The following is a 19,652-nucleotide window of genomic DNA, read 5'->3' on the forward strand; positions in this document are numbered from 1 at the left end:
GTGCTGTGCGAGCAGAAATGAGGCCGCTGGAGTGATTGCTAATGAGAAACGAGCATGACACATGTCTCGAAGCTTTTATTATGCCATAGTCGCTTCTTCCGGTCAAGCGTATGTGGGGTAACGCAGCACTGTTTTATCATGTTAGATACATTTGTGTGTTGAAAGTTGTTATAGTGCTACTCTGCGTTCGCTCGGCGACTACTACGAGACTCTAGAGCTAGATCGATATTAGGCATGGTAAAACATGGTACTTGCGGTAAATCAAGAAAACGAGATTTAGACTTACTGTGTTGAGCTATATAACAATGATTCGTTTTCTGTCGATGAATGTATCCCAACAGTTGCTCACCTGTCTAATAAAACACATAATATATTAAAGCGTCTTTGGTGTTTCCGTGGTTTCTACAAAAATAAAACCAAACATCAACGTGGGTATGATGTCATTGATAGGCGACGCACGTACGCGGTCCGTGTCCTGGTTAAAATTGCTTATTTCTCTGGATTTAAACATTCTTGGAAACATTTGGGATAATGTAAGTGCACAAGTCAACAAAATATATAACATTGTTCTAGTGGTTTTTGGATATTTTAATCCAAAAATCTTACATATTGTGCCTTTAAGTCTTCTAAAGTCATACTATAGCTTTGTGCGTGAACATTTATCTTCAGGGTGAGCTGTTTAATATGGCACAGCTTGGTCTACTGAATGTCAAATGTTTTTTAATATTGAAGCCTATTTTACCATTTATAATAAATAATTGAACTCCTTTCAGCGATGGTGCTGGCGACATCCACATGGCAGCGACTTACTACGAATGGCCAGCTTCCAAAATAACATCTACCATGAGAAGGACGACATCAGGTTTGTCATTTTATTTTTTCTAGATAAATTAGACATCCCTTAGCAGCAGTCAAGCATTCATCGATAAACAGAGCCCTTGTTGTCTGTGATCTTCAGGAACCTGGAGTTGGTGCTCTTTGGCGGACAGCAGCTGTGTGTGATTGTGGATCTGGGAGAGGAAATGCCGTCACCTGCAGATATCCAACTGGCTCACACGAGACTCCGGACTCTTTGTCTAGGCGGTCAGTACTTTTAGTTGATTTTTGAAGGCCAGATTTAATTTCCAGACTGGTTTATGCTGGTTGTTGCTGTTCGACCTTGGTGATGCTGGCCAGGCAGGCTTGATGGGTGCAGCAGCACATCAGCATCTAAAACAGATTCCTGTTTTAGTGATTCCTGCTGCACTACATATGATTCTGCAGCTCATGTTGGATGAGCTGGATGGGATTGAAGCGATCTTTATTTCTATAAAAAGCAAAACGACAGTGGAGGTGTATTGTAAACATAGCGGTGGCATTTGCTATTCTAATTAATGTAAACGTAGCGGTGGCATATTCTATCCAAATTTCACCGTCACACTCTGTCATGGCAATATCGCGAGACAGCTTTTCACCTCGATGAAAAATCTCATCACATTTTAATCTTGCGGCATGAGATCTCGTAACACCCCTAGTTAGCAGTGTGTTCAAACTCGCAGTTATGGTAAGGGGTGTGACTTTTCACCCTTGAAGCAGTTTGACCAATCACAACACACTGGTCCAGCCGACCAATCAGAACACATTGCGCTTTTCAGAAGGAGAGGCTTCATAGAGACAGGAACTACACAGAGCGTTACTGACAGACTGGGAAGAGAGGAGCCGCAACAATGTAAAATATGGGAAAAATAATGTTTTTTTTGTTTTTTACATAAAGCATGAAAACCTATTCTAGAAGATACCAAAAACAAAATCAAGACTTTGTAAAAGGGCATAATATGACCTCTTTTAAAGGATTTGCAGCGTGGGTGGTTTCCACCGCGACCTCATAACTCTATTTTAGTCACAAGCCACTTCCTCTGTTCTACTCAACTCCTGTAAAAGGTTTACCTTTAAAGATTCAGGAGGAGTCAGGTAGGTGTATAATATGCTATTCTTCCATTATATTATCTCAGTGTCTACTCTGGTCACCACCTTTAACCTATGGTCGAGATAACAGCCACACCTTCCGTTCAGTGCACCACAGCTGGCTCTTCACCCTCAGTTATGACAGCTATGACCTTCTTATGCACTCCCATAACCCACTCTGTTGCAACTGGTTGGCAACTTTGACCGACTTTGTAAAATCTGTCAGGATATCGCTATAAAAATCTATCTTTTTTAGACATTCATCTCATGATGAATGAGCAATGAACAGACTGGGACAATACTATCAGAGCTTGAGGGCAGTCATCATTCTTATTTTATTATTTCTTGTAGAGGCAAAAGCTAAATACACCACTCTGTGCCAGCTAAGCTGGAAGTTCCATGGGCCAGAATACACAATTACATCTTAAATCTTACCTTTTCCTTTACTCAGTATATGTAGAGTTCAGATCATATGCAAAAGCCGCTAAACGCCACCTCAGTCAAAAATGAGATAATGATATTGAGCAAATGCTCTCTGTATATGAGAACATAGTATATGTTCATCAAATACTTTTGCTTCAAATCCACTAAATCTCAGCCTCAGCCCATTCAGAAATACAAGTTAATTGGCAGAAACCGCTAAACGCCACTTCCCTTTGTCAGCAAAAGCCTCTAAGTCCACAGAAGAACCAATCGGAAGACGCAAATCGAATCATATGATTTCAAGATGAATGACGGTGTGTATGAGCATGATTTTATCATGTTTTGTCCATCGTTATAGTGGCAATGACAAGATTTTGTGAGTAGCACGTAAACACAACAGTGTTCCTTTTGCTGCTGTTAAACTGACAGAAACTGACGTTTTACTATGTCTTGTTGTCCAAAGAGGTGGACTTAGAGGTTTTTGCAAAAAAAAATAAAAAATTGTCAAAAACCAATCTATTGATTAAAGTGAAATTTTTTTAAAATAAGGCATTTCAATGACTGACTAATAACTTTTCACTGCCATTAAAGTGAAATTACTGAACCTAAACATAGGAGCCTGGTAAAAAATGTCCATTTAAAGCTGCAGTCCATAACTTTTTTTGGTTAAAAATTATCTAAAATCAATTTTTGAGAAAGTACATCATAACCAGCCAGAGTTTAAAACTAGCCCCTTATCTTAGCTCGATTCACAATGGTAAGCTTGTAATAATGTTTTCTAATTCGAGTGGTACTGGTGGATTTCCACGGGAAATGCCGACGTTCATCTGTGTGTCGTTACATCACGTCTGTTTACATAAAGAAGGAGTCCCAGCTAGTAGGCTATATCACGTCAGGATGCTGCAGGTGGCGGATCATTTATAGCCTTTTCTCACAGCAGCTGGAATAATTAAACTTATCATTTTGATGGCGGATTGTACGGTATGACAAATTAACGTTAGAGATTAGACTGTACAGAAATTGAAACCTACAGGTAATTTGAGAACAGAGTATAACAATAATAATAATTTGCACGGTTTGATGTGATATGAGCTAAGCAATCGTTAGATTTAATCATTATTGGCAGCGCGATTTATTGTAATGCTTTTTTTCTCAGTTGGTCAGAACAAGTGGCAGACATGTTACTTACTTGTTCAGATGACATTTTCTGGTGAAAATTCTTATTTTAGCCATACTTCCGAGACTACAATCTGTGATTCCGAAGTACAGTATCCACCGGTGTGGTGACTGACAGCCACACATTCCCCTCAAAACATTAAATTCATGCCGATGCACAACCCACGTAAAGATAATTCCGCAATTTACTGCAATTGCAGGTTTCAAACAGAGATGGCGAGAAAGAGGCAAAAATTACAGACTGCAGCTTTAAAAGAAAACATGTCAGACAGACATAAAGGTTTTTGCATCTGAACTCTTCATATGTCAGGTGTCTTCTGTGATCTTCTGATGTTGTGGTCTGTGGCTGGCTTCTGCTTGCCACTTACTTAAATGCTCTCTCTCTCTCCAAAAGATCATCCACACAGAGAGCTCTAAAGGCCCCCCTTTTATAATAATCACTATTGATGCACACTATTTCTACATTTACGCACGTTGCTTCTACATAACAATTTGTACATTACATATACATTAACATATTTCCTGCTTACGTTGTTACATTACTCGCATCAATTGCTCTGTTTACCAGCATCAACACATTTCTTGCTTGTGTCAGTGGCATTAGCAATACACACATTTTTTTTATTGTGCATTTTATCAGATTTCTACCTTTCTAGACATTTCATTCCTAACTGTCTTCATATTTGGCAGTTACACACAACAATGCTCTTGTCCCCCAGAGCCCATGTTCACCCACACAAATAATGCGACGTACGTCATCTTTACAGGATGTGGTATACACGTGTGTGTTTTTGTCACCCTATGTAAACTTCATCATGGCCCCTAGAGAATCTCCAAGATCTTTGATCAATCTAATTGTTTGGAAGAGAATGCTCCATTTCTTTTGACAAGGAATAATCCACCCAAAAATTTATATTTCTTCATTTACTCACCATGCTTTTCCAAACTGAGACGATTAGTTTTTTCTAAAATGTCTTTTGTCATTTGTGGTTAAATGTTGTGACTTTGTGCAACAGCTGTTTTGAGACTCGGAGAATTGGGTACAGATCTGAAGATTTTGTGTACAAAGGTCAAGAGCTTCTATTGTTTGAAAAGATAAATTTTAGTCTTAGAGAGATACAGTCTTGTTGTTTTGTCTGGCTTCACATTCCTCCTGCGGTTGAACCCACACTGGCCCGCAACATTCCTCATAGTGGTGCGAGTTCAAAGAGCAGCTCGCCCAGTCCCACCACAGACTTTTGTTTCTCCACATTTTTCTTGAATGCGCTGCATTTTTGCATAGTCTGTTGCATGATACCATAGAATGCTGGAAAATTCCAATTGGTTCAGAGTAGAAGGTAGTGAAATGATAGACTGATATTTCAGTCAGGCTGATATTTGGCCATTGCGAGATTATTGGCATAGACTGTGCAAGAAGGACATTCTAGTTGCTCATTGAGTTAAAAAAATATTGGCCAGTGTTTTCATTTTTTTTTTTCCAGTTTCGAATACCTAATGTGTGGTAAATAAGTGTTTAATTTAATTTCAGCAATTTTATATACGCGTTGTTAATTAACTTTTGTTATGTGAATTGTGCATTTTATGTTTCTATTTATTTATTCTACACATTTGTTGCTTTTTTGTTTTGTTGGATTTGTTTGATATAATTAAATTTTACTATGTAAAATGTGCATTTTATATTGAGATTTATTACATATAATATTATTTATGTTTATATATTTGTTTATTTATTGGCCGCATTTTTGTTTTGTTGGATTTGTTTGATATAATTACATTTTATTATGTAAAATGTGCATTTTATATTTATAATTATTATTTACGTTTATTTATTAGCCATATTTGTTACATTTCTTTGTTAGATTTGTTTGATATAATTTACTAATTTTTACATCATAAAATTTAATGATATTTCTATTTATATATTAGCCGTTGACCAGTTGTTGACTATTGTTGTTGAGCCATTGACTAATGTTGTTAAGTTTTACAATGTGTCAGTCAATAAAATTTACTTTTTTCTCTCTGCCCTGCAGACATTTCGTCATCTGTATCGGTACCTGATGACAAGTGGCTCTCCACACTTGAAAGCACTCGTTGGCTCGACTATACCAGGTATATATATATGTGACCCTGGACCACAAAACCAGTCATAAGGGTCACTTTTTTGAAATTAAGATTTATACATCATCTGAATAAATAAGCTTTTCATTGATGTATGGTTTGTTAGGATAAGACAATATTTGACCAAGATACAACTATTTTAAAAATGAAAGTTGAAAGTTTAGGTTTCAAAGTTTAAGTCCAAATGAAGTCCTTAACAATGCATATCCGATGCATATCCAATTGTTTGATATATTTACAGTAGGAAATATCTTCATGGAACATGATCTTTAGTTAATATCCTAATGATTTTTGGCATAAAACTTTGGGTGCATCATGAAGAAATGTTCTCTCATCTATTCTTGACAGCGGTTGTTCTATGACTATCATATCACTATTACTATTTCTGCACTGTATAGTATGCATACTATGGACAGCATGTGAATCTCGTCTATGCTAGAAGACCTACACTTCATTTGCTAAAATGCGCAGTATGCAAAAGAGCATACTGCATCCCACAGTGCAATGCACTAAATTTGAACTTTATTTCCAGTGTGATGTATTTGATGTTGCGTTTATCGGTGAAACACACTGTCTGTGTGCTTTAACCCGCTGTGTTTGATGTGATTGTGTTTCCACAGGTGCTGTCTGAGAAAAGCCGCAGAGGTCGCTTGTTTGCTCAGAGGAGGTCACATGACTGTTGTTCTCCAAGGTTAGTCACACTGATCATTAACGGTCATCTGACCCGACTCTGAACTTTGCACCCCACTAGCACACAATGACTTGTGTGTCTTTACTGTTTACACACATACAGCAAAATCCAATATGTGCTGAATATCAGTGAGAAAAACAGAAATTAATATAACCTTTGGCCTTTGAGTGTGCACTACTGTTCAAACGTGTTTTAAAGAGGCCATATTATGCCCTTTTTCAAAGTCTTGATTTTGTTTTTGGGGTCTACTAGAATAGGTTTTCATGCTTGAATGTTCAATAAACATGATTTTTCTCATATTTTACAGTGTTGCTGCACCTCTATTCTGAGTCTGTCAGTAACGCTCTGTTTAGTTCCTGTCTCTATGAAGCCTCTCCTTCCAAAAAAAAGCAATGTGCTCTGTCTAAAATCTGTCAGTCTTGGGTTTTTTTCAAAATGCACTCAATTGCAAATAGTTTTTTTCAAAGCCAATTTTGATGCTACTTGAAATCTGACCACTAAGTGCATTTCCAAAAATCAAGAAATATTACAGTTAGTAACAATAGGATTTCATCTCTTTTTAACGACACACTCTTAGCAGAAGTTAAAACATACCATACAGTTGTGATTTATTCTTTTTCCTAACCCATAAACCAACAAACAGTGACATCTGGCAGTGCCCTTCCATTCTTTAAATTCTCATTTCATTTTACAGTCTTCTAAAATGTTTGTTTTTCTCCACGTGACCCGCAGCTGCCCTCCAATGAACATCAATATTCTGTGTGTCTTGACAACCAGTGAATAACTTCAGGAATGAGTTTCTCAGATGAGACTGACGCACCCATCTATCACTGTAAAAACCTGTTCACCACATGTGTGCTGAGCAGAGGCACTGAGAAACTGCCACAAGAGGGCGATGAAACCCCCTCATCCACTGTTTATATTTTAGGTTCAAAGCTGGAGTGTATTGCGAATCATCAGATGATGCATTGGTTTTTGCTGTGTGTTTCCTCAGAGCCAGAGGATCGAGACATGAACTGTGTGGTCTGCAGTCTGGTGCAGGTGATGTGTGACCCTCACTGCAGGACTGTGGCTGGATTCCAGGGCCTGGTTCAGAAAGAATGGATCACGGCCGGACACAAATTCCTCAGCCGGATTAACTACCACCGTGAAAGTGATAAAGAGGAGGTAAAAGAAAGAGAGACAACAAGTTCTGTTCTGAAACGTAGTGATCTACCCACATACATTCAGACTATTCATATAACAGTGTGAGACAATAGCCCCTTTCACACAGAACGATGATCCCAGAAAATTGCCTTCTGTGTGAAAGCAAACACGTCCCAGGGTCGATCTCGGGATGGGGACCTAGTAACATTGCTGTGATCAGTCCCGGAACATGCCCTGTGTGAACAAAAGGCAGGACCAATGCCGTAAGAGGTGTATTGTAGTGATGACGCTGAAGCTGAGATCATTCGCCAGCTTAGTGGAAAGGTACGCAATGCGCTAGTTTATGTTCGATTCAGAAAAAAAATGCACAAGCATGGTTTCTCAAGAGAGAAATCACAGATCATAAGCAAACTTAAGATGCTGCGGGGACATTACATGTCACATCCTGATGTCACATGTCTTTACGGGATGTGTAAGAATGCATGGAAAGATTCCAGAAAATCACTGGCATTGTGAATAAACCAAATTTAAACGATCCTGGGACAAATCCCGGGACACATTATCCATGTATTTTCCAGAATCTCTGTAAAAGGGGCTTATGTAGACAACTGTTCAAAAAATTTGGGGTCGGTAAGATTTTTTAATGTTTTTGAATGAAGTCTCTTATGCTCGCCAAGGCTGCAAATAATAGAAGGGGGAAAAAAACAGTAATATTGTGAAATATCATTACAGTTTAAGATAACTGTTTTCTATTTGAATATATTTTAAAGCTTAATTTATTCCTGTGATGTCAAAGCTGAATTTTCAGCATCATTACTCCAGTCTTCAGTGTCACATGATCCTTCAGAAATCTGATTTGCTGCTCAATAAACATTTCAATGTTGAAAACAGTTGTGCTGCTTAATATTTTTGTATGCAAACCGTGATACATTTTTTCAGGATTTCTTGACGAATAGAAAGTTCAAAAGAACAACATTTATTTGAAATATGAATCTTTTGAAACATTATAAATGTCTTTACTGTCACTTTTAATCAATTTAATGCATCCTTGTTGGAAAAAGTATTAATTTCTTTCAACAAAATATTTTACCGACCCCAAACTTTTGAACAGTAATTTACAGGGTGTTCCAAATCGAATATCACATATACATTTCAGTTCCATTTTTAGAATGCTGTCTTAAAAGGCAGCTGCCTATGTAGGCAGAAAGACAGAAAGGCAGATCACTAGGTTTTGGACAGAGCCAGAAGATCTGTTGTTTCAGCAAATCAGTTTGTCGTCACATTCCTTCCTTTCAATGTTTTGGCCCAAATGAAACCTCATAACAATAAAACACAGTTCAACAAACTGGTGAAATATGATGCAAAATTAATGATAGTGTACTAAGCACAAAAAAATACACTACACACCCAAATATAATTCTCTGTTGATACTTGAGTACTGAAAAAAATATATATTTCCCTCAAATCCATCTACCTTCTTGAATGGTACTGCCTTATCTACAAAGCATGCATGTGATTTTGATAACAGTTAATAATAAAAGGTCCATTAGTTAATACATTAACTAACAATAAACAATACATTTGTTACAGTATTTATTCATCTTTTATAACAATAGTTAAAACTTTTACAACTGTTCATTGTTTATTCATATTAACTCATGTCTAATAATTAATATAAACAGATACAAATTTAGATTTTAATCATATATTAATAAATTATGAATTTAACATTAAGATTAATAAATGGTTTAGAAGTATTCCATTTGTTTTATTTCATTGTTAGTTCATGTTAACTGTGTGTATGTTTTGACAATTCTCATTTATTTATGGAAAATTGCAGTATTTATTATAAATTATTTATCTGTGCACATCTTCTTCTTTTTTTAATTCATGTGGTCTTTTATCAAAATAACTTCCCCTCCCTCTCTCAGTGATATCTCTGATGACGTGCTTACTGATGTGAGGGCGGGGCAACCTGTGGGTAACCTAAATGGGTTGTATAATGTACCTTTTCCCTTCGGCAGGCCCCTGTATTCCTGCTGTTTCTGGACTGTGTGTGGCAGCTGTGGGCGCAGTATCCCGCACGCTTCCAGCTTACTGAAGACTACCTGCTGGCGCTGCATGACAGCGTGCACCTTCCACTCTTCAGCAGCTTCCTGGCCAACAGTCAGAGGGAGAGATGCCGCCGTTCACAGGTATTTGCGCAGATAGTTTCACAACACATGTCAAAAAGCTGCAAATTACATTAGATCTATTAAAAGCAGCAATATCTTTGCTTGTTATGCCTTGCATCACCCTTAATGGGTTAATTTTACAATAAAGCATCTTACGTTTGTACATTATCCTCCTTTTGCATGGCTACTTGCCAAATACATACACTACCATTAAAAAGTTTGTATATTTGCAATATTTATCTAGTTATTATTTTAGAATTTGAGAGAAAGAAAGAAAACATTGAGTGATGCAAAGACTGAACTAGCTATTAGAAAACAGTTGCCCCTGTAAAGCCTAACTATTTTCTGTTTATTAGATGCTCTTTTAATCACATTTCTATGCTGTATTACAATATTTCCTCGCAGCATCTTCCCCAGAGTTACACCCCAGTAAACGGCCTAAGGGAATTGCCCATGGGTGCCCCGGAGGAGCCGGTAGACCCACCTTTCCCCCCGGTGTGGGACTGGGCCCTGCAGTACAGCAGCCAGAGACGAGCCCGCTTCACCCAACCCGTGTCACAGCCCGCCTGTCCTCCACCCGTCCTTAACGGAAACCTCAACACCAACCTGGACCGCAGCTGGGTAAGATTTATCTGCCGCGAGGACAACGTTAACAGTCACATTTCATGAATGATACATTACTCATGTGTAGGAATAGGGATGTTGTTGCACAGTGGTTAAAGGTCTGGGCTGTTAACCAAAAGGTTGTAGGTTTGAATCCTTCTAGAGGCAATCTTAACTTAACTAAAGGCAGTTAAAAGCATAGTTCACCCCAAAATGAAAATGTTGTCTTCATTTATTCACCCTGATGCCATTTGGATCCTGTTTTATTTTCTGTGAAACAAATAAGGTGATCTGTTTTCCATACAAAAAAGTCAATGATTATTTATGCCGCCAATCGTCAAAAGGCTTATGAACTACAGTGTATTCCATTTCTTAAAGAAAATCACATGATAGCTGTGTGCAAGTAACAGGCTGGTTTAACTCTCAAATCTCATTTGCAGTCACGTATAGCCTAGTGCACAGCATATAAAGACACTTTAAAAAAAAAAAAAAAAAACACAAATGAGATTTAAGTGCCATGTTGGAAATGCAATATCATTCAAAAAAAAAAAAAATAAATTTTTTTTTTGCTGAATCATGCTTTTATTCAGCAATTGATAAATTAGTCAGATGTGACAGTAAATATATTTATAATGTTACCAAAAAAATAAATAATAGATAGCAATAAGTAATGTATCTGGAGCAGCAAATCAGCATATTAGAATGATTTCTGAAGGATCATGTGACACTGAAGACTGGAGTAATGATGCTGAAAATTCAGCTTTGCATAACTATATTTTAAAATATATTCAAATAGAAGACAGCTATTTAAAATTGTAATAATATTTCACAATGTTACTGTTTTTACTGTATTTTTAATACAAATAAATAAAAATAAAATTATTCAAATAAAAATATGGAAGACTTGGTGAGCATAAGAGACTTCTTTCTAAAACATTAATGAATATTAATGACCCCAAACATTTGAATGTGTTTCACAGAAGACAATAATACATAATAAAACAGGGTCAGAATCACATGATCACTGTAAAGCTGCTTTGAAACAATCTGCATTAAATATAAATCGCTATAAAAATAAAGGTGACTTGACTTGACATGAAGGTGAGAAAACGATGACAGACTTTTCATATTTAGTTAGAATTATTCCTTTTAATCTCAGGTTTTCCCAGAGGGATTGTCCCTGTAATAAGTGCACTGTAAAAGTCTCTGATATGATTACTCTCTTCCTCCTTCCTTTATATAGAGGAGCAATATTGAATAGGGAATTGATAGTACAGGACAGAGAAATTAATTATCACATAATAGGCATTGCTTGTGTCAAGTTAATGATCATTGATTCATGTTTTCTGGGCTGCCCTAGATGGCTGGAAATCAAAAGGGAGGTTCTTTAAAAAGGAGGCCAACTAATAAACCTGTGCCAAAATTAGTTCATTTTTCTAATTGGGCTGTCAACTGAGTGTACCGCTTCATTATCCCCTCTCTCTCTTTCTTTCTCAGCACAACGACGGACTGCCAGGTTCTGTGTTCCTGCTGTCCCGTAGCACATTCTCCCATCCCTCCAATCTGCTTCCCTGGAGGAGCGGCAACTCTGGCTCTTACTGGAAGAGCCACCGCAGGGCTCCTTCCTCTGAGAGTCTGTCTGGTCTCGAACGTCTCATCAGAGCCTGTTCGCTGTCTGAACCCTCGGAGAACAGCACAACCCTCCACGATCCATACGAGCCCCTGCTGCCCCTGCTCTTAGGGCCCTGTGTCAGACTATGGAGGGGCTGTTATTTACGGGGCGCGCTACACGCTCAGGTACACTGTGAGGGTGTTCATTTTTGGGATGTGACCAGACAAAGTTATTCGTTGGAATGTGAATTTAATGTACACAAATAATGAAAATACAGTGAAAAGATATAGTTGGATAGATAGATAGATAGATAGATAGACAGACAGACAGACAGACAGACAGACAGACAGACAGACAGACGGATATATGGATGGATGGATGGATGGATGGACGGACGGATAGATAGACAAACAAACCGATAGATAGACGGATGGATAGACAGACAGACAGACAGTTGGATAGATAGACGGACAGACGGATGGACAGATAGATAGACATACAGATAGATAAATAGATAGATAGACAGACAGATAGATAGATGGATGGATAGATAGACAGACAGACGGATGGACAGATATATGGATGGATGGACAGAAAGACAAACAGATAGATAGATAGATAGATAGATAGATAGATAGATAGACAGACAGACGGAGGGACAGACAGATAGACGGATGGATAGATGGACAGACAGATAGACGGATGGACAGATATATGTATGGATGGATGGATGGAAGGATGGATGGACTGACAGAAAGACAGACAGATAGATAGACTGACAGATAGACGGATGCATAGATGGACAGACGGATGGATGGACTAACAGATAGACGAACAGACAGACGGACGGACGGACGGACGGACAGATGGATGGATGGACAAACCAATAGACAGATGGATAGACAGACAGACAGATAGATAGATGGACGGACGGACGGACAGACAGACAGACAGATAGATAGATAGATAGATAGATATATGGACGGACGGACGGACGGACAGATAGATGGACGGACGGATGAAAGATGGATGGATGGATGGATGGACGGACAGATAGACAGATGGACCAACAGATAGATAGATAGATAGACAGACAGACAGATAGATGGATGAAATGGATGAAAGATGGATGGACGGACAGACAGAAAGATGGACGGACGGATGGATGGACTGAAAGACAGACAGACAGACCGATAGATAGATAGATAGATAGATAGATAGATAGATAGATAGATAGAGACTCAGGTTGTTAATGGCTTGTGATTATGAGTGAGTTTTGGTAACATCTGTCTCTCTCCACTTCCTGTAGGCTTTCTCACACCCCATGTCTTCCTGCAGTCAGCATCCTTTAGAGCAGCTTTCCTGGGAAGTGCAGCAGCTCCGAGAGAAACTGGCTCAGGCTTCTGACAGACGCCCCGAAAACCAGACTAAACGACAGGAGCCACGCCGACTGGAGTCCAACCTCAACCAGAATGCCAACAATGGGACCTTCCTCTTCTCCTCTTCCTCTAGAACGTCTCAACAACAGCCGTCACCCAGCCGAAGTCCGGCCCACCCCTCCGTCCCCCCCAGAGCACAGCGGGCAGCATCTGATCCGCCCAGGCCTGCACAGAGGAATAACGGCAAGCACACGTTTCTATTCGGCCACCAACAAGAGCCGCAATCAGGGCAGCGTTACATTCCGTCCTCCAGTGCCAAACTTCCCAAACGCCCAGGAAACACACACTGATCTGTAGGGAGGAAGGAAAGGGCACCCTCTGGTGTTTGTGTTAATAAAGCAAAATAATACGGTACAAACAGAAACTCCTCGAGAAACATGAAATTTATTTACACTACCATTCAAAAGTTTGGTGTCAGGAAGATTTATTCATGTTTTTGAAAGTCTCTTGTACTCACCAAGGCTGCATTTATTTGATTAAAAAGACCGTAATATTGTGAAATAATAATACTAAAACAACTGTTTTCTATTTTAATATATTTTAAAATGTAACTTATTTCTGTGATGCAAAGCTGAATTTTCAGCATCATTACTCCAGTCTTCAGTGTCACATGATCCTTCAGAAATCATTCTAATATGCTGATTTGCTGCTCAAGAAACATTTCTTATTATTAACAATATTGAAAACAGTTGTGCTGCTTCATATTTTTGTGGAAACTGTGACACATTTTTTCAGGATTCTTTGATGAATAAAAGAACAGTATTTATTTGAAACAGTCAAACAGAAACCTTTTGTAATATCATAAATGTCTTTACTTTTGCTTTTAATCAATTTAATGCAACCTTGATGAATAAAAGTATTAATTTCTTTAAAAAAAAAAAAAACTTTTGAATGGTAGTGTATGTGCATTTGAAAAATGACACTTTTTGAATGAGCAGCTATGTAAGATTTAGCACAAAAAAAAACGCCTAGCAAAAAAGACGTGAAATTCTTCCTCTACTGTTTTTTTTTTTTTATGATTTAACTTAAGTTTGGCCAGTGTTTTAAAAGAAAAGTTCACTAAAAATGAAGTCTTTCATTTACTCACATTGTTCTGATCATATAACGACAGAATTTTCTCTTTTATTACATTAACTATTCCTTTAGGTAAAACTGAAAAACAGAAGTAGATTGCGATAGTAAGCATGTCTGCATGTTGTGTCTGAGGTTCTTGCCAAAATATTGATCTGATGACTGTGTGGGTCAAGAAACATTTCTAGCTTTAAGTAGTTTATGCGCTTCATGTAGCAGTAGTTCGTGGTACGGTAGGCTAGAAAAATAGTGATTTGTGTTTCCTCAACCAGTGGGAAAATGGCTGCTATCACGCTAATAATATAACAAAGGAGGTTTGGCAGTTCCCTGAACGGCCACAAGATGGACACAAAATAATCTTCAGCCTCAGTTTTGAATGCAAATGAAGCATTTGGACAGAAACAAAATGCTGTATTGCCTCAATATTCACAAGCAAGGCACAGTGCTGTCCGGTGTGTTATGCATTTTTGTATTTTATTAAGTATTAATACAAAATAGGAAAGAAATGGATTAGATGCAACGTTGTTGACATTTCAAACATTATTTATATGCTGCCTCTGCCGATTTAGTAGATATGTACTGTGTGTTACTTCATCATGAATGTATGGTGATGTGTTTTTATAATCATTTTTTCATGAGTGAACTCATTTCGTGTAAAAAGGAAGGGCAAAAAAGTAGTGATCACATGCCCATGTTGAAGGACATTTTATATTCTCATTTTTATATTTTTATCTTCTGCACAATACACTCTCTCTCCATTCTGAGTCACTGTGGATTTCCAGCACTTCCTTCAACATGGTTTTTCATTTCCTGTGGTTTATTTACATGATTTCTTTTGTAAGATTGATGGATATTCTCCAAATTACAGTGTTCAGAACTGCTCTTAAAAGAATAGTTCACCCAAAAATGAAAACTCTGTCATTATTTACTAATTTTTCTTAAAAATTCTTTGTGTTCTAAGGAAAAAACATGAATGTGACTGTTTTCATTTTTAGGATAACTATTCCTTTCAGGTTTAATGGAAAGAACTCGCACACCTCTGTGATGTGGGTTACAAGACAGACCGGTTCTTTGTGAGACTTTTTCCTGAAGAAGCGTTACGCCACAGTGACAACAGTGACGTTCCGAAATTGAGAGAGTAGCTCCAGAGGTTTGTGTCCTACTTTTATTTCCCCTACGGGGAAAAGGTGCTGGTAACATTAAAGGGATAGTTCACCCAAAAATGAAAATTTTGTCATCATTTAATCACCCTCAAGTTGTTCCAAACCTGTATGAATTTCTTTCTTCTGCTGAACACAAAAGAAGATATTTTGAAGAATGTCGGTAACCAAACAGGTGATGGGCCCCACTGACTTGGAAAAAACAAAAGAAAATACTATCAAAGTCAATGGGGTCCATCAACTTGAGGGTGAGTAAATGATGACAGAATTTCCATTTTTGAACTAACCCTTTAACATATGGTACCGTGTTGAGATTTCACCTTATTGTTTCACTCGCATATCAGTGATTCAAGAGTTTCAGTAGAAGTGGACTTGAAATATATTGCATCAACATATTTCACAAGACTGAATTTGAGCAAAACTGTATTTGATGGCACAAGAATTGCTTGCATTTAATGAAATGATCCAATGCTTGTGCCTTAAAACTGATTTCTGTTTGTTTTGTACTTTTCATGACAGGGATGAATCATTACTACTTGTCATTTTTTTCATTCCTTATTCTTTTATAACAACCTTTATTGGCGCATTTTAGATAAATAAATGCATCTTATAGTTCTTAACTACAATTTTTGATGTTTTTTCTTAATAATGGTTATTCTGGCTTATTAAAAATATATATGACAAATGAGCCCAATAGTTCTGACATACTCAGATCTTATCAAAATATAGTATTTACAACATGACCACTTTACAACAAGCATTACAACATTTAAAATTCATGAATTGACTTAATAAATAATTGTTTACATCAATGGCACTCATTACAAAAATACTTGTATAGGCCTACAGATAACACTAGAGCTGCACGATTAATCATTAAAGATCGCGATCTTGAACACCCACGTGACCTTATTCCTAAATGACAATTTGTGTCTATTAAACCTTTGACAAAATCTCACCGGAACATTCAAACCGTCTTTTCAACCACACAGTATCATTATTTCTGTGTTACAGATATTCAGATAATCACAGAAGTACTGAGATAAAAGTTTATATTTCCGATATAAACACTGATGTCATTGGTAGCGCTTCAAATAACGATTATATCATTGCATTTTTACGCCAGTAGGTGGCGACAAGTGACTTAAAAATGTATTTGTCACTTAATCATTCAAGAAATTCATTTAAAAACACAGACTCATCATGAAACAAGTGAAATATTTATGAGTAAGTCATTGAATCATTCATTCAAACAGATTTTTAAAAAAAATTATGAATTCATATTAATGAAACATTTTTAAATAGACTGCAGTAATTATTCTGTCAGAACCTCTAGTAAATTACATGTTTGTTTAGTTTTCTGTTCAGAATCATGGGAGAATCGTGATCTCTATTTGAAACCAAAAAATCGTGATTCTCAATTTACCCAAAATCGTATAGCTCTAATACACACGTAGGTAAGCTTCACTAGTGTATATCATCTGGCATTAAAAACACAAAATACAAATTGAATCTAATATATGAACAGCCAGTAGTTTGTGTAATAACTTCCACCACTAATGGAATAAAACACTATTACTTTTCCTCAATTATGGCATTGGAGAGCATATGAAACCTATTAAACGATTCACTTACGATGCAGGTCTCACTTAACAAAGTATTCTCATGTTACAGATAATAGATTCAGAATATTGAACCACGATATGAAGCCCAGTCCCTTTAAAGCAGTAGATCTCAACTGGCGCATTACGACCTGAAAATGAGTTATTGTGTATACGGTTAGAAAAGCAAGCATATAAACTTTATAAGAGAGGAGAAAATGTTTCCAATATCTTTTGTTGTTGGCATCTTTTGGTACAGGTTTTGTTTCTCAACATGATGTCCAATGTAAAATCTGGGTCCTGTTGAGAACCACTGCATTAAAAGACACAATCATTCCCACAGGCCTCCTTTCTCTTCAACTAGCTGCTGCTTTTGATTTTCGAAGGGCGAACAGTGGGTCATGCCATGGTAGCTGTGGGCTGGAACGAAGCCTCCCAGGTGACGGAGGGTTTTGCACATTGGGCAGGGATATTCGGCCAGGCCTTCTATGTCCTCAAAAGCCAGGTTGACGATCTGATCGGAGCAGGGGTCGCAGTAGAGATGGCCGCAGGAGAGACGCTTCAGCCTGGCCTCGTAGGTGATGCAGCACTGGCAGTGAGGAACATCAGAGCCCAGAGACAGACTACCGGTCAGAGAACTGCTCTCCATGCTGGCGGCCTGACTCGAGCCGAGCTTTGTGGATGACCTGCAGGAACACGGGAAAGAAAAACACAGATGAGATCTTTTAGTATTTGAATGGTTTCTCTGTTGCTAAAGCATGAGGCAAAATGTATAGCTTGAAACATACACAACTGCCAAAATTTCTGTATATATACAAAGTTCCGTCATGAAACTCTAGATGGCGCAGGCTAATAGGTCCTTTAATTCAACCTGCTCGTAATCACATCATTATCTATAGAGCACAGCTGATTGGCTCCTGCTGCTCAGCCTTCAAATACCTGGGTAGCATTTGACTTAGAAGTTGTAGCACGCTTCAGAAACCCTCCACCTTCCCCAGCTCCACCTGTATAGATCTGCTGCGGGTAATTCGTGTACGCTATATTGTCCAGCAGCAGCATGTCTTACTTGCTCACTGTAGCGTGTCATGTATGTATTGGTAGTAGCAAGTCCCGAACTTGCTCCGAGAGTTGTCATGACAGAAATTGTAATTATTATGATCACGTCTTGTAACAATTGCTTTAATGAGCTCATTGTTTCTGCCTAAATTAATACATGTTGACTAACTGCATGGTTTGAATTATCTTAGAACTGTACATTTCTGACAAATGGACATTACTTGGACACAGTCACTTCTGATAACAGATTACTCTAAATTGTAATGTAGTGAATGTGAAAGCTTTTTAAAGGGTTAGTTCACCCGAAAATGAAAATTCTGTCATTAAGTACTCATGTTGTTCCACACCCGTAAGACCTTCGTTCATCTTCGGAACACAAATTAAGATATTTTTGATGAAATCTGAGGGTCTCCCATAGAAAGCAAAATAATTACCACATTCAAGGTCCAGAAAAGCAGTAAAGACATCGTTAAAATAGTCAAACAGACTACAGTGGTTCAACCTTAATGTTATGAAGCGACGAGAATACTTTTTGCGTGCAAAAACAAAGCAAAAATAATGACTTTATTCAACAGTTTCCTCTCTACCCTGTCAGTCTGTTACGCAGTTGGCGCAGTGCAGTGCTTCCAGATTCTATGTCCGAATGCAGAGTCATTATTGGCCGACTCCTGCATCAGCATCACACGCATGCATCGCGTGATGATGCTCATGTGAACATCGTCGGCCAATACTGAGCTGGCGTTCGGACGTAAACACAGAAGCGCTGCACTGCGTCAACTGCGTAGGAGACTGACAGAGTAGAGAAGAAATTGTTGAATAAAGTTTATTTTTGTTTTGTTTTTGCGCACAAAAAGTATTCTCGTCGCTTCATAACATTAAGTTTGAACCACTGTAGTCACATGAACTGTTTTAACGATGTCTTTACTGCTTTTCTGGACCTTGAATGTGGTAATTTTGTTGCTTTCTATGGGAGATAAAAAAAAAAATAAAAAAAACTCGGATTTCATCAAAAATATCTTAATTTGTGTTCCAAAGATGAACGAAGGTCTTGCGGGTTTGGAACGACATGAGGGTAAGTAATTAATGACAGAATTTTCATTTTTGGGTGAACTAACCTTTTAAATTACCATATTTTTATCATTTAAATGCCAGAGCAATTGCTTGTTTGTTTGTTGTTGTTTTTTCGTTTGTTTTTTTGTCCCCAGAGATTTCAACATAAATTCAGAACTTTCTCATTAAAAACTAGGGTCCAAAAGTCTGAGACCGCACTGAAAATATGGCATTCAAATTTCAATTTAAAATGTATTTCAATAAAACAAATTTATTTCAAATTCTAAATAACATTCAACATTCTTTAATCTTCATTTTAATTTTTAAATGACATTTTTAAATGGATTTTTCTTTCTTTTCTTTATTTTTTTAAGTCAGTAATTTCAAT

At 37.6% G+C, this 19,652-nt stretch overlaps 1 protein-coding gene across 1 annotated transcript in view; it reads left to right on the forward strand.

Moving 5' to 3' along the window:
* mtmr11 (myotubularin related protein 11) overlaps positions 1 to 16,177 on the forward strand; it is a 38,083-nt gene extending 21,906 nt beyond the window's left edge. Inside the window, exons 9-17 of the mRNA XM_051865815.1 lie at positions 774 to 862; positions 959 to 1,083; positions 5,574 to 5,652; positions 6,282 to 6,352; positions 7,347 to 7,519; positions 9,523 to 9,693; positions 10,078 to 10,293; positions 11,773 to 12,072; positions 13,197 to 16,177. Coding sequence (XP_051721775.1) covers positions 774 to 862; positions 959 to 1,083; positions 5,574 to 5,652; positions 6,282 to 6,352; positions 7,347 to 7,519; positions 9,523 to 9,693; positions 10,078 to 10,293; positions 11,773 to 12,072; positions 13,197 to 13,616 — 1,644 coding nt within the window. The 3' untranslated portion in view covers positions 13,617 to 16,177. The remainder of the gene's footprint in view (positions 1 to 773; positions 863 to 958; positions 1,084 to 5,573; positions 5,653 to 6,281; positions 6,353 to 7,346; positions 7,520 to 9,522; positions 9,694 to 10,077; positions 10,294 to 11,772; positions 12,073 to 13,196) is intronic.
* Positions 16,178 to 19,652: the final 3,475 nt, after the last annotated feature.

This window comes from Ctenopharyngodon idella, chromosome 16, assembly GCF_019924925.1.
Source record: "Ctenopharyngodon idella isolate HZGC_01 chromosome 16, HZGC01, whole genome shotgun sequence".
Classification (NCBI taxonomy): Eukaryota; Metazoa; Chordata; class Actinopteri; order Cypriniformes; family Xenocyprididae; genus Ctenopharyngodon; species Ctenopharyngodon idella.